The 15,393-nt window shown below is 41.5% G+C and overlaps 1 protein-coding gene across 2 annotated transcripts in view; it reads left to right on the plus strand.

The window, feature by feature from the left end:
• Nucleotides 1-15,393, plus strand: part of ADGRE3 (adhesion G protein-coupled receptor E3) — a 49,749-nt gene that overhangs the window by 18,088 nt on the left and 16,268 nt on the right. Inside the window, exons 5-7 of one of the 2 annotated variants that reach the window (XM_004748211.3) lie at nt 3,823-3,893; nt 9,163-9,346; nt 12,232-12,351. In XM_004748211.3, coding sequence (XP_004748268.1) covers nt 3,823-3,893; nt 9,163-9,346; nt 12,232-12,351 — 375 coding nt within the window. Of the gene's footprint in view, nt 1-3,822; nt 3,894-9,162; nt 9,347-12,231; nt 12,352-15,393 lie in introns of those variants that run through there. The other variant, XM_045082907.1, reaches the window with a different exon arrangement.

The following is a 15,393-nucleotide window of genomic DNA, read 5'->3' on the forward strand; positions in this document are numbered from 1 at the left end:
TCAACAGACACATGAAAAAATGCTCAACATCATTCAACATCAGGGACGTACAAATCAAAACCACAATGAGGGACCCTGGGTGGCTCAGTCAGTTAGTTAAGCGTCTGCCTTTGGCTCAGGTCATGATCCCAGGGTCTTGGGATCAAGTCCCACATCGGGCTCCTTGCTCAGCAGTGAGCCTGCTTCTGCCTTTGCCTGCTGTTCTCCCTGCTTGTGCCTCATCTCTTGTTCTCTCTCTCTCTGAAAAATAAATAAATAAAATCTTTAAAAAATGAAAAAAAATCCACAATGAGATACCACCGCACACTAGTCAGAATGACCAGAATGACTACAATGAACAAGTTAGGAAACAATAGACGTCGGCAAGGATACAGAGAAAGGGCCACCCACTCACACTGTTGGTGGGAATGCAAAATGGCACAGCCACTCTGGAAAACAGTATGGTGGTTCCTCAGAAAGTTGAAAATAGAGCTACCCTACAACCCAGCAATTGTACTACTAGGTATCTACCTTGAAGATACCAATGTAGTGATCTGAAAGGGCACATGCACCCCAACATTTATAGCAGAAATGTCTCCCATAGCCAAGATAAGGAAAGAGCCCAGGTGTCCACTGATAGATGAATGGATAAAGAAGATGTGGTATGTACATGTGTGTGTGTGTGTTGTGTGTGTGTGTGTGTATAAAATGGAATACCAGCCATCAGAAAAATGAAATCTTACCATTTGCAATGACATGGATGGAGTTAGAGGGCATTATGCTAAGCAAAATAAGTCAATCAGAGAAAGACAATTATGTGATTTCACCCACATGTGAAATTTAAGAAACAGAACAGAGGAGCATAGGCAAAGGGAGGGAAAAATAAAACAAGATGGAATCAGAGAGGGAGACAAACCAGAAGAGACTATAGGAAACAAACTGAGGGTTGCTGGAAGGCAGTGGGGTGGGGGGATGGGGTAACTGGATGATAGGTATTAAGGAAGGCACAGGAAGTAATAAGCAATGGATGTTATATAAGACTGATGAATCACTGAACTCTACCTCTGAAATTAATAATACACTATATATTAATTAACTGAATTTTTAAATAAAAATAAAAACCTCCTGCTCCTACTAAAAAGGCCATAGGGAAGTTCAGGCAACTGTTTAGTATCAAGATTATAATTCCCACCAATAGGTAGTGCTTCTGCAAGATTTAAGCCCAGGTTCCTATATTTCCCCAAGTCCAAGCTGGAGGCCATAGCAGGGTCCTGGAGGTGCATAAGCTCCAAAAGTGAGCTGGAGTCAATATGGGGAAGGTGAGAGACAAGAGCACAAGCTGGTGGGTAGGGATTGCTGGGCCATAAGCCCACCACTAACCCAATCAATAAATAGTTGAGCATAACAAATAGCATGGAGGACATGGGGAGATAGAGAGGAGAAGGGAGTTGGGCGAAATTGGAAGGGGAGGTGAACCATGAGAGACTATGGTCTCTGAAAAACAATCTGAGGGTTTTGAAGAGGTAGGGAGTGGGAGGTTGGGATACCAGGTGGTGGGTATTACAGAGGGCACAGATTGCATGGAGCACTGGGTGTGGTGCAAAAATAATGAATACTGTTATGCTGAAAATAAATTTTTAAAAATAGGCAAAAAAAAAAAAATAGTTGTTGAGTGAATTAACATGATTGAACCCAAAGTGAATGAGCCTTTTACTTGGCAACAGGCACCTCTACTGACAATGTGCAAATTGGAATTCTTCCTGGGTCCTGGTGTTGATCTGTTAAATGCACTCTCTTGTACAAGGAAAAGAAATGCTCTTGGTTATTTTCCCAATTTTAAGGGACAGTCCTTTTCCTCCGGACTATCACTTGGCAGTGCCATCTTCACCCTAATTACTCCTTTTAAAATCGAACATGTTTTCCTCTATTCACTAGGTGTTATTTCAAGAGATATGGCAAAATAAGAGAGTTAAAGTAGGAAAATGAAAAGTACATTTCATGGATCTTTAACAATCAAACAATCAGCATGGCAATATACACATCAGATCACATAGGCCTTGATTTGATCATTATGATAACTGGTACTATTGAAAATTATCCCTAAAGGACAAAGCTCCAATATATTGACTGCTGGATAACAAACATGATTAACACTACATCTATATTGTATATTGGCACAGAGATCATACACAATAAATCTCTACTGCACAACCATAGGTATGAGTGTGTCAATATCTATTTTTTTTTCATCTTGTGTTGTGCTCTACTTTGAAGAAAATATTTAAGTGTTTCATGTGAACTACAAATATTCTCACATAGATTGAGTCCATCTGGAGTTAGTTGTCACCAGGGTTGGAGGTCCAAGAAAACCCGCATAAAAAAGTATGCAGCTTTCAACCAAAAGTGCTGTTTTTGACAACAAATGTGGTTTGCAATAACAAATGTATTCTAGACTCAGGGTTGTAAGTCAAAATTCCTGAACTCAAGACAAAACTTTTGCTATTACAAGAAAGCTCTTCATCCTTGTCTAGCCAATATACAAGGCTGAAAACCAGGATATAGAAGAAATATAGACATAACCTCAGACTGATGGTAACTGGATGTCAGTGTTGACTGGCTTTTCCTCATCTTTCTAAAACAGACATGGTGGTCCTCACAAAGCGCAAGAAACACACAAAGGTCTCACTATGGGCTGATGACCAAAAACTGACACTCTTATTTCAGCTGTAATTCCCTGCCAGGCTGAATTTTAAAATCTGAAGTATCTAGTTTTCTGATCCATTACCCATCTCAGTTGTAATGTCCAGCCAAGACCAAATTAAAGAATTTGAAGTTTACACTTTCCCGCGTCCTCTATGCCAGGATATCTCTATCACAACAATATTGATATTTGGGGTCTAATAATTCCTTGTGGTCAGGAACCATCCTGTGCATTGCAAGATATTAAGCAGCACCCCAAGCCCAAACCTCCGCCCACTAGATGCCAGTAACATTCCCCATCCCAGGTTGTGACCACCAAAAATATCTCCAGCCATTGCCAATGTCCCCTGCAGGCAAAATGACGTCCTGTCGAAAAACACTGCTGTACACCATGCTAAGGAACTCTACTCTGATCCCTCAAAGAGCACAACCTTGCCAGTGAATAAAAGTATGAGTTCACTTTATCACGTGATACCTCTTTAAAAATGAATAATGGTTTTTAATCCTCAAAAAAAAAAAGTATGAGTTCAAAAGAAAAAAAGGAACAAAAACCAGACCCTTAGCTATAGAGAACAAACCAATGGTTGCCCGAGGGGAGGCGGGGGGAGGAATGGGTGGGACAGGTGATGTTGATGAGCACCAAGGAATGTACAGAACTGTTGCATCACTATATCGGACACCTAAAACTAATATAATGCTGTGTGTTAATGATTCTGGAATTTTTTTAATTAATAAATTAAAATTTTGTTAATTAAAAAATGGTTTCACTTACCTGTGGAACATAAGAAATAACACAGAGGACATTAGGAGAAGGAAAAGAGAAGTGAATTAGGGGAAACCAGAGGGGGAGATGAAGCATGAGAGACTGTGGACTCTGAGAAACAACCGTCTGAGGGTTTTGGAGGGGTGGGGGGGTGAGGGGATGGGTGAGCCTGGTGGTGGGTATTAAGGACGGCATGGATTGCATGGAGCACTGGGTGTGGTGCATAAACAATGAAACTTGGAACACTGAAAAATTAAAATTAAATTAGAAAAAATAAAATAGAGTATGAGATCAGCCCTTCTATTCACCTTTCTGTCCACCTCTCCACCCTTTTACTCTCGGTTCCAACAGTAACTTCCTTTGATGTTTTTTTTTTACAGAAGCCACTTCCTCAGCGACAACCAAAGCCATGAAGGATGTGAGCACAAGCCCAGCCCTTGAGCCCAGCCAGGTAACAAATGTTTACAAAGCCCAAAATTAGCAAGTGGATGTGGATACTATATATTATATGTCTACTATATATTGTATATCATCTGTGTACCATAAGTGTGTGATATGTCATATATATTATGCATTCTATGTTATGGTATATAACATAGCCTAATATAGTTTTTAATTATAATATAATAGAAATTAGTTATAACACAATAATACTCTGCAACATATCATTTATATTATGTATAACTGTGAAATATACAAATGTATCTCACCTTATTTATCACTATATGTATATTGCTATATATCTCATAGTAGCGATAGAGTGTGTATGTACATACGAATGTGTGTGTGTGCACATGTACACACATGTGTGTATACTGCCCCCTAAAGATAGGACTGATCCCAGATCAAGAAAGACAGTCTAAGTGAAATTATATTAGGGTATGCTGATCTACAGCAAAGAGACCCAAATATCCAATAGCTTTAAAAAGATGGATCTTTATTACTTTCTGAGTTAACAGTCCATGCTGGTGAAAGGACTCTGCTCCATGAGGCCATTAAGGGTACCCACATTCTTTGCAAACTTCTGCTCCACCATCTCCTGGCATCTTGTCCTCAATGACATGACCAAAACTGGGCTGCTGCAATGTGGCATTTGTACCAGTTGGTAGAGGGGAGATGAGTCCAGGGCAATCTGTCTAGAGCACAAAGTGAAGAGGGGGAGTGGAGAAAAGGGATACATCTACTCACTCGATTACATGCTAATGAAGTTGTAATAATTTCCTTGGAGATATGTCTTAAAGCAACAACCCAGAAGTTGCAGGTATCACAGCCAAAACTGAATGCAAGGGAAGCTGGGACAGTGTGGTCTGTATATGGGGAACGTGGTCCAGATAAAATCTAAGGAATTCATTCAATTAGTAAAAGGAGGGGGAAGGGGAATGGATATGATAGGCAGTTTAAAAAGACAGACCAAGAAAGTTCCTTTTAGGGGCGCCTGGGTGGCTCAGTGGGTTAAAGCCTCTGCCTTCGGCTCAGGTCATGATCCCAGGGTCCTGGCATCAAGCCCCGCATCGGGCTCTCTGCTCAGCGGGGAGCCTGCTTCTTCTTCTCTCTCTGCCTGCCTCGCTGACTACTTGTGATCTTTGTCTGTCAAATAAATAAATAAAATCTTTTAAAAAAAAGAAAGTGCCTTTTAAAACAGAGGAGCGTAGAAGAAGGGAGGGGAGAAAGAGGACAAAATCAGAAAGGAAGGCAAACCATAAGAGACTCTCAGCCACAGGAAACAAACCAACGTTTGCTGGACAGGAGGGGAATGAGGGATGGGGTAACCGGGTGATAGGCATTAAGGACAGCACATGATGTAATGAGCACTGGGTGTTGTATGCAACTGATGAATCATTAAATTCCACCTCTGAAACTAATAATACACTATATGCTAATTAATTGAATTTAAACAAAATTGAATTAAATGAAAAAAGAAGTGCCTGTTAGGTAGTAATCACTTCGTGTCTGTAAACTGACTCTGAATGTTAACAGAGAGAATGACCAGTGTCTCTGAGAACCTAGAGTCTAGCAGAATGGGCTCATCCTTTCCTCTCCCTATTCCCCACCCCCACCCTGCTCTACTCCAGAGGGACCATTCATATCTTGCCCTCCAAGCTCCAGGCTTCCAAGTACATGCTGTTCTCTCTGCCTGCAACTCTGTTCCCAGTTCCTCTCCTGGCTGGCTTTCTTCTACCCTTCTCTGCTCAAGACTCAATCCAGGTTTCACATCCCACCGGTCGGTCTCCCTAAACCGGTCTCCCTAAACCGGTCGTTCTTCTACGGAGGTCAGAAGAGGTTCAAATCACAGCATCACAGTGACAAGTAACATGGGCAAAATGACACAACCCTCTGTATTAGGGTTCTCCAGAGAAAGAACCAACAAGAGACATCGATAAAAGAGATTTGTTATAAGGAATTCAGTTATGTAATCATGGAGGCTGACATGTCCCAAGATCTGCAGTGAACAAGCTAGAGATCGAGGAGAACCAATAGAGTCATTCCAAGTTCAAACTCAGAGATCTGAGACCACGGAGAGCGGATGTTTCAGGCAAGCCTGAACAACAACACCAAAACAAACTAACAAACAAAAAAACATGAAACAGTGTCTTAGCTCAAAGCAATCAACCAGTCAGGCACTCAGGAGGAAGATAATTTCCTCTTACTCAGACATCGTGTTTTGTTCAGGCCTTGGACCGACTTGATAAGGCCCACTCAAATTGGAAAGGCCAATCTGGTTTACTCCATCTACCCATTCAAATGTTCATTTCATCCTGAAACACTCTCATAGACACACTCAGAATCATGTTTGACCAAATATATCTGGGTACCCTCTGGCCCACTCAAGACGACACATAAAATTCACCATCACACTCTGCAAGACTAATTTACTCATCTGTAAGGTGGGGGGTCTTCATGGCACCTTCCTCCTTGGAAGGAAGGTTAGATGAAATACTATATGTAGAGTACTTAACACAGTGGCCTGGACCAGAGTACACCCTCCATCCAGGTTATTCATTGTTACCTCTGGCAGACTCACAACATTTCCATGACGTGTTGTCGCCACTTAGACAGTGAACTTCCTGAGGGCAAGAATCAGCCCAGGCCCACAAAGGGAGTTCAACAAGTGTTCATGGAAGTAGTGAACAATCATGTAATTAACAGGAACATTTCAGTATGAAGTTTCATTGCCCATTTCCTCCAAAAGTTAAACATATGCTGGGTCCCCTATGACACAGCAATTCCACTCCCAGGAATACACCCTAGAGAAGTGAAAGCAGAGACTCAAAACACATCATTGCAAGCCTGTGTTCATAGCAGCATTATTCATGGTATCCAAAAGGAAGAAACAGCCCAAATGTCCATCAGTAAATGAATGGATTTTTTTTTAAGTGGTATATCCACACAGTGGAATATTATTCAGTCATAAAAAGGAATAAAGTTCTAATTCATGTTACTACATAGATAAACCTTGAAACCATCATGTTGGGTGCCAAAAGCCAGACATAAAGGTCATACAATGTAGGATTCCATTTCTATGTGACCTGTCCGGAACAGGCAAATCCATAGACACAGAAAGCAGATTAGTGGTTTCCAGAACCCAGGGGAAGGAAAAATGGGAAGTGATTGCTTAATGGGTTTTATCTCAGGATGATGGAAATGTTCTAGAACTACATGGAGGTTGTGGCTGCACAACACTGTGCATATACTAAAGGGTCATTGCATTGTATACTTTAAAGGGGGACATTTCATGTTGTGTGACATTTACCTCAATTAACAAATGCATTACCAGGAAAAGGTACAAAGCCTTCATGCTGGATCAGACACTTCAATAGCAATTCTGAAGTGTAAATACTTTGGTGCCTACTGTGTACTAATGAATTTAAACCAAGATGATTTCTGCTGTCATATTGGGCAGGAATGGAGGTTGCTTGTAAACTAGCAAACTCAGCTCAGAATTTTCACAAAGACTCAGAGCCAAAGAGCAAAACCTTGAAAAGATTTATTTGAACCCTGGTTCTAAATGTTCCCCCATCCCTTTTGATCGCTCGCTCTGCTTATAACGCTTTTATGTGATAGCCTTTTTTTTTTCCCAAGAGCATTCATGCAACCTATGAACTCTTACTGAGCACCTACATTTACCAAGGACTGTTCTAGGTGCCATTTTGTGAGTGAGGCAAAGTCCCCATCCTGTCTAGTACTTTAACATACAGGCATACCTCATGTCATTGTGGTTCATTTTCTTGTACTTGCATTGCAATTTTTACAAATTGAAGGTTTGGGGAACCCCGTATGGAATAACTCTATTGGTACCACTTTTCCAACAGTGTTGACTCGCTTCATGTCATGTCTCTGTGGCACATTGTCATAATTCTCACAGTATTTCAAGCTTTTTCATTATTATCAAATTGGTTGTGGTGATCTGTGATCAGTGATTATGACTCGCTGAAAGCTCAGGTGACGATTAGCATTTTTTAGTAATAAGGTATTTTTGAAGTTAAGGTTTGCACATTATTTAATTTGATCGGCTTTTTTTTAAGTTTTTATTTTAACTCCAGTTAGTTAACATACGGTGTTATATGAGTTTAAGGTGTCCGATATAGTGGCTTAACACTCCCACACATCACCCGGGGCTCATGGGTGAAATAGGTGATGGGGATTAAGGAGTGCACTTGCTGTGATGAGCGCCGGGTGATGTGAGGTTTGCACGTTTTTTGGACAAAATGCTGTTACACACTTACTTTTATATGTCCTGGGAAACCAAAAACTTTATTTGAATAATTTTACCGCAATACTCACCTTATTGTCAGAGTCTGGAACCAAACTTGCAATATCTCCGGGGTGTGTCTGTGCAACAAATCCCCTGGGGAGCTTGTTGAAGTACAGATTTGGACACAGGACCCCAAAAGACTGCATTCCAAACGGACTGCCAGGTGATGCTGATGCTGCCAGTCCAAGGACCACACTTTAAGTACAAGGATGTGGGGATTTGCATAAAAATCATCTTTCAAGTCACCTATATTACAATTATATTACACAGATATTTATAAAACTTCACCTTGGCTCTTCATTTTTCTCCCCTCTGGCTTGACTCTTTGTTTTACTTCATAGATAAATTTTTTGACTTAAAAAGGCCAGTTAGAATGTCTTTTGAGCTATAACTCTACTTCACATTTTCTCAGCTTTGGCACCATTGACACCTGAGTTTGGGTCACTTTCCAGAGGGGGCGGGGAAGTGCTGTCCTGTGTGTTACAGGGCATTGAGCGGCATCCCTGGCCCCCACCCACGAGATATCAGTAGCATCCCTCAGTGATGACAATCCAAATGTCTCCAGACATTACCAAATGTCCCTGTGGGGTCAAAATCACCCTAAAGGAGAACCACTGGTCTATTTCTGGCAACCTTACCACTTCCCCTGTCAGTAAAAGATGTTCATAATAATGAACCTTCATCTGGTGTGTAGCAGCCAAAGAGACTATTCAAAAAAGGTAATATCTCTTAATTCACTTAATATTCCCCAAAATTCTATGGGGTCCTTTTACTGTGCCCATCCTAATTTGGGTAAACTGAAGCACAGAGCAATTGGGTGATTTTTCCAAGTTCGCACAGCTGGTCAATGGTGAATTGAAACCAGGTCCTCTGGCTCCAGAAGCTGCCTTCTCATGCTTTCTACATTCCCTCCGGGTGTGAGATCTATCAGATTGGATTTGTTTTCTTATTTTTTGTATCTTCAAAGCTGCAACGTGTTGTTGAGACATTTGAGTCACTTCTTGCTAATAAAACTCTGCTGGGAACAGGAGAGAAGGAAAAAGTCGCATCTTGGGCCACAGGTGTTCTCCAGACTTTGGAAACAGATGCTCTAGACACTGCCTTGAAATCCCCAGAGCAAAAAATCCAGAAAATCCACAACAGTACTGTGGGTAAGAAGAGGATGTGGCCTGATACACACAGGGGCTAATTATAAGCTGGAGTCTGAGTTACACAATTAGAAAAATAAATAAATACCCTGCTTGAGTACATTTGTATAGACTTCTAGAACATGCAAGCTAATCTATAGTGATGGGGGGAGGAAGGGGAAAATTTGAGGAGACTGTTGGGGATGAGAGACATGTTCAGTATCTTGATTATGGCATTGGTTTCATAGGAATATAGTATATTCACAGGTATATACACTCAATAAAACTCATCAAATTGTATAACTGTATTATGTACAATTTCTTTCACATTAATCAGAGCTCCATAGACCTGTATTAAAAAAAAAAAGAAGAAGAAGAAAGAAGGAAAGGTAGTGCCTGGGTGGCTTGGTTGGTTAAGCTGCTGCCTTCTGCTCAGGTCATGATCTTGGGGTCCTGGGATCAAATCTTGTGTCGGGTTCCCACTTAGTGGGGAGTCTGCTTTCCCTTCTGTGCCTCCCCTGCTCATTCTCTCTCTGCTCTCTCACTTGCTCTCTCTCAAATAAATAAATAAACAAATAAAATTTTTAAAAACAAAAAGAAAGAAAGAAAAGACTGCTGCTGTTTCCAATCCTGAATCTGGGATTTGGGCTTAAAAGTAATTTTTTGGTTTGTTTGTTTTTTTTTAATCCAACGCCTAATACCTACTGGCCCATATCACAGTTCCATCCCAGAAGGAACATCTTACTGCATATTTTTGAAATAAAAATACTTTTATCATACTTGTCATACATATTCATACATATTCATAATGTAACCACGTGACAGGACATGTTAAACAGCTTGATCTTAGTAATCATTTCGCTCTTTTAAAAAATAAAAATAGGGGCGCCTGGGTGGCTCAGTGGGTTAAAGCCTCTGTCTTGAGATCAGGTCATGATCCCAGGGTCCTGGGATGGAGCCCTGCATCAGGCTCTCTGCTCAGCAGGGATCCTGCTTCCCCACTCCCCTGCCTGCCTCTCTACCTACCTGTGATCTCTGTCAAATAAATAAATAAAGTATTTTTAAAAAATAAAAACAAATAAAATATCATAGCAAAGCCAAGTGTTAAATTTTTAAAAAGAGGAAAAAAACACATAAACAAAACTAAATTTAGACCAGCCAAATCTGCCCACCGCCCAGTCTTCCTATCCTATAACCACACAGATGTATGTCTGATACAGATGCACATTTGCTGTGTTTGTGACATTGGACATACAGTTTTTACTTATTACATCACCAACATCTCTCTGTGTAAATTATATACATCATCATTCCCTACGTTATTGTTTTCAATGGTTTATCAAATTGCATTGTATATAATTTACTTATATTGTATGTTTATTTATACTGTAGTTCCCTATTTGGGGGAATGTGCGTGGTTGCCAAGTAACCCTATGAAAAATACCATTGAAAATTTAACTGTGTTCTTTTTTTTGTATTTTCTTAGAATAGATTCATAGAGGAAGAATCATTAGATCAAGGAGAAAAGAAACGTTTTATAGACTTTGATACATCTCACCAAATTGGCCTCCAGAAACACTGCTGTGTTTCTATTCAATCCAAGGATATCTAAGGATCAATGTATGCCTATCTAATCATTTTGCTTTACCAATTTGTATGCTAAGATAGTTTATGCTCTATAAAAATAATAATAATAAATTTTTTAAAGATTTTATTTATTTGACAGAGAGAGAGAGATCACAAGTAGGCAGAGAGGCAGGCAGAGAGAGAGGGTGAAGCAGGCTCCCCACTGAGCAGAGAGCTCAATGCGGGACTCAATCCCAGGACCTGAGATCATAACCTGAGCCGAAGGTAGAAGCTTAACCCACTGAGTCACCCAGGTGCCCCTATAAATTTTTAAATATAAAATAAAATCCCATGCCTAACCTTTTTGGAAAACTAGAGTCAGGACACATTCATTAACTAGAATCAGGACTCATTCATTCATTTTACTCAAAATTAAACCATTTTCCATATTACAATAAGCTCTCATCTTTCCTGACCTGGCCAGGCCCTAACTGATGGGACAGACCACTGCCCTCACCTCACTGGGTTTCATTCCCCTCATCAGGGAATAGACAGACACAGGAGGAATGTACCCATCACCCAGTTTCAACAATTTCAAACCCACAGCCAGCCTCCAGCCATCTGCTAATATTTAAGTTAAATATTTTCATGATCTTGTTTCTTGATGGCAATTCTCCTGTGACTTTATTTTCATCAGAAGCATGGTTCCCTGTTATAGAGATAAGCCATCAATTACTAAATCAATCTTCCTTGTTGAACATTGAGATCATTTCCTATTTTTCACACTATCATCTCAGCTGCTGTGAACTTTCTTGTAGCTAAATCTACCCTCCCATCCATGACTGGTTTCTGAGAATAAATTCCTAGAAACAGAACTGTTGTTTCAAAGATGATTGTTAGAGGGGGCCCCTTGATGGCTCAGTCGGTTGAGCCTACCACGCTTAATTTCAGCTCAAGTGATGCTCTCACGTTCGTGAGATCGAGCCCCACCGCAGGGTTCATGCCTAGGACAGGGCCTGCTCAAGATTCTCTCCCCCCTGCCCCTCCCCCTGCTCATACTCTCTCTCTCTCTCTCTCTCTCTCTCAATAGGTAAATAAATTTAAAATTTTTTAAGAAGATGATTGCTAGAGAACGGTAGTTGAGAACTTGTATTTCAAGAGTTACAGTCTTACTTAACTTTTGAACTTCAGTTTCCTCATTAGAATAAGGGTCCCTCACAGGTTATTTGACAAGTACAGTGCCTGGCATGTCCTAGACATTCAGTAATTGTCACCTGTCCATATTGCTTTGCATGTTTAAAACCTATAATAATGGCAAGCTTGCATATTGCTTTTCTCACCAGCTATTGAAACTCGAGTTGTTACAGACAATTGCTCTGAAGAAGAACAGATCTTCAGCTTAAACACCCACATGAACTCAGTGGACATCCATTGCAATGACGTCGTGCAGGGAAACATACAAGGTACGCTTGGTTGCTGTATTCAGAACGTCTGAGACACACAGATCACTATCGCTGTATGAGTAATGAGGAGAGTCACCAAAAGGCTCCTTCCAAATGGGTTTGTTACCCTAAGACTGTGTCATTTGAGTCTTTTCCTTAAAAAAAAAAAAAAAATCTTCCCAAAGTGGAGGCTTTCTATTCTCCAGCATGGAAGACCCTTCTTTGCAATTTGAGGGCTGCTCTGTCCTGGTCTCAGTTGGGGTTCACCCAAATGCAGTCCCTGAGAGAATTGTAAGGAGTTTATTTGGGGGTTATTCCAGAAAGCATCAGTAGGTGTATTAGTCAGGGTTCTCCAGAGAAACAGAATCAATATGGTGTGGGGGAGGGCAGGGGAATGGAGAGAGAAACGGACAGAGATTTTAAGAAATTAGCTCCTGTAATTGTGGAAGGTAACAAGTCTAAAATCTAGCCAGCAAGCTGGAGACCCAGGCAAGAGTTGATGTTGTAGCTGCAGACAAAGACGGGCTACAGGCAGAATTCCTTCTTATTTGGGAGAAGGCCCAAATAAGAAGGCCTTCAACTGATTGGAGGAGACCCACCCACATGGTGGACGGTACTCTGCTTTACTCAAAGTCTATTGATTTAAATGTTACTCTCGTCTTGAAAAATACCTTTACAGTAACACCTAGACTCACGTTTGACCCAATATCTGGGTAGCATGACCTAGCCACATTGACACATAAAATTAACCATCCCAGTAGGGGAGAAAAGAAATGAGACAAGGAAGAGGAGACAGCCAATATAGGCATTAATTATTATGGTAGTGAGTAAGTCACTGCTGGTGGTAACCATGACTCATCTCACTGAGCTCTCCCATCCAAGGAGAGGGCACCGCTCTGATCCATCAGTGGTTGAGGGCCCTGCCATTCTGCCCAGTGTACCAATCCAACACATTCACTGCAGGCAGTTCTCCTAGGCAGAGAGTTGCCATTTCTTGCAAGAGAATCCATCAACATATAAGGAACCCCAGAGTGCCAAGCGAATAAAGTTAGGATGTCTACAGCATCTGCTACAGCTTGTGTATGACAGAATGGATTGTTACCATTAATTGTCCCAGTGCTGCCAGACTTTCTATTTTTTTCAAGAGAAGCCAAAAATTGGGTGGGTTGCATGAATACCTTCAATTTTTAAATTTGGTCTTACAATAGCTGCCCTATCGTTATCACTGCTATAGCATGACAATTGGGGTCTTAAAATCCAATCCTGTAAACGTGGGGTACAGCTGGTCTGTACTAACAGAGAAAGGCCCCAAGTAAAAGCATCAAAATGTGGAAAACCAATCACATGCTGAACATGTGACAATCAGTTCCTATCACTTCCTCTCCTCCCCCAAAGAAGATAAGAACTCAAATCCCCCATGTTTGAGAATGGGTCAGGCAGAGGATGGAAGCTGACCTCCAACCACACAAGTTCACGCTTGCCTTGTCACCAGGAGTTTCTTCTGAATTTCGCAATTTGTAGAAAGTGTGCAAAACTCCACAGTGCAAGCCATACAAAGCACACCTGCAGCTCCACATGCTCTCTGATCACTTTCTGGGGTACTGGATTAGGATTTCATGTGAATTCAGTGACAGCACAGCTCAGCCCACGAGAACAGCCTACACTGAATTGTTTAAGGGAGTTACAGATCTCATAATGTGATTTCATGTGCCCGAAGGGGCACCTGGCATAGAAGTACCCCCGTGGAGGACTATTTACCCTCCCCCAATGGGCCCTATAGTCTCACCTCCGAGCATTTGCATTGGCTGTTCCTCTGCCAGGAATGCCACCCCCAAGCCACTGGGTGAACTATTTCGCTTCAACATGGTTCAAATTTCACCTCTTCTGTGAAGCCTCCCAAGACTGCCCACTTCCACCACAGCACCAAAGTCAAACCCTCCCTCCTCTGCACTACCCCCGTCTCTTGAACCTGCCTTATCCTGGTATCTAACATGTTGTGTTGTGTCTTGACGGTCATGTCCTTGTCTCCCCCACCAGGCTGGATCCCCATACAGATGGCAATCATGAATTATTTTTCTCTAGAGTCACCAGTATGGGCTTGTTATGTAGAGAGCAGTGATGAATGTTCGCTGAATTAAATCCATGTTTAGGTGAAGGGCTCAATGTTCCTAATGAGAAAAAATAACCCATTGAACGATATGTGACAAGCTCCCAGAGGGACATTTCTCTGTCCATGTCCTGTCTAGTACAGGATCCTTCTTTGTCATGGGGGCCACCCTGTGCCCCATAGGCTTTTTAGCAGCACCCCAGCCTTTACTCACTAGACACCAGAAGCAAACACGCAGTGTGGCAACCAAAAATGCATCTAGACATTGCCCAATGTTCCCAACGGGGGCAGAATCGCCCCCCAACCCCATGAGAACTGCTTGTGGAGAGTTACCTTATAACTGACCTTCAAACAGTAACAACGTTAAGACTGAAAGGAGGTGCTATCGAACTACACCAGACACCCCCCAGAGGTGGATCCGGACAGTCCTTGGTAACCGGAAACATACAATCCCATGACATCCTCTCCCTGTAAAACATCCCAGAGAACAAAACCCAGGCCCCTGGAAGCGGACTGTGGACATCTACAGCCACCCTCCTCTTTTCTGCTTGTAATTTTGCTCTTAACCAGAATCCTTCAGCCCAAAAATAAGTTATTTCTTTGCACGAGAACAGGTGGACATATCACCTGCCTGTCTTTTCCAACCACCCACCACTGTTTCATTCTGACAAATGGAAACTGTCATTAACTCAGAGAAACAGAAATGAATTGCTTCTGACCCCTCAGGCAGGACCAGAGAAACCTGATTAGAGAAACCTACCAAGGAATTTATTCCGATAGGATGAGCTGCGTAGGTAGTAAGGGGCAAGGTTGGGATATTAATCCAGAAACCAATTAACCTATTTCCTGTCCCTATAATCCTAACTGCAGTGTGGGCTTCTTGGGAGCTACAAAGAATAAAGAAAATTTAGTCATAACATTTTATAATCCCATAATCCATACTGTAGCCCGATAAC

The sequence above is a fragment of the Mustela putorius genome, unplaced genomic scaffold, assembly GCF_011764305.1.
Source record: "Mustela putorius furo isolate JIRA1106 unplaced genomic scaffold, ASM1176430v1.1 tig00000095_pilon_pilon_pilon, whole genome shotgun sequence".
In the NCBI taxonomy this organism is placed as follows: Eukaryota; Metazoa; Chordata; class Mammalia; order Carnivora; family Mustelidae; genus Mustela; species Mustela putorius.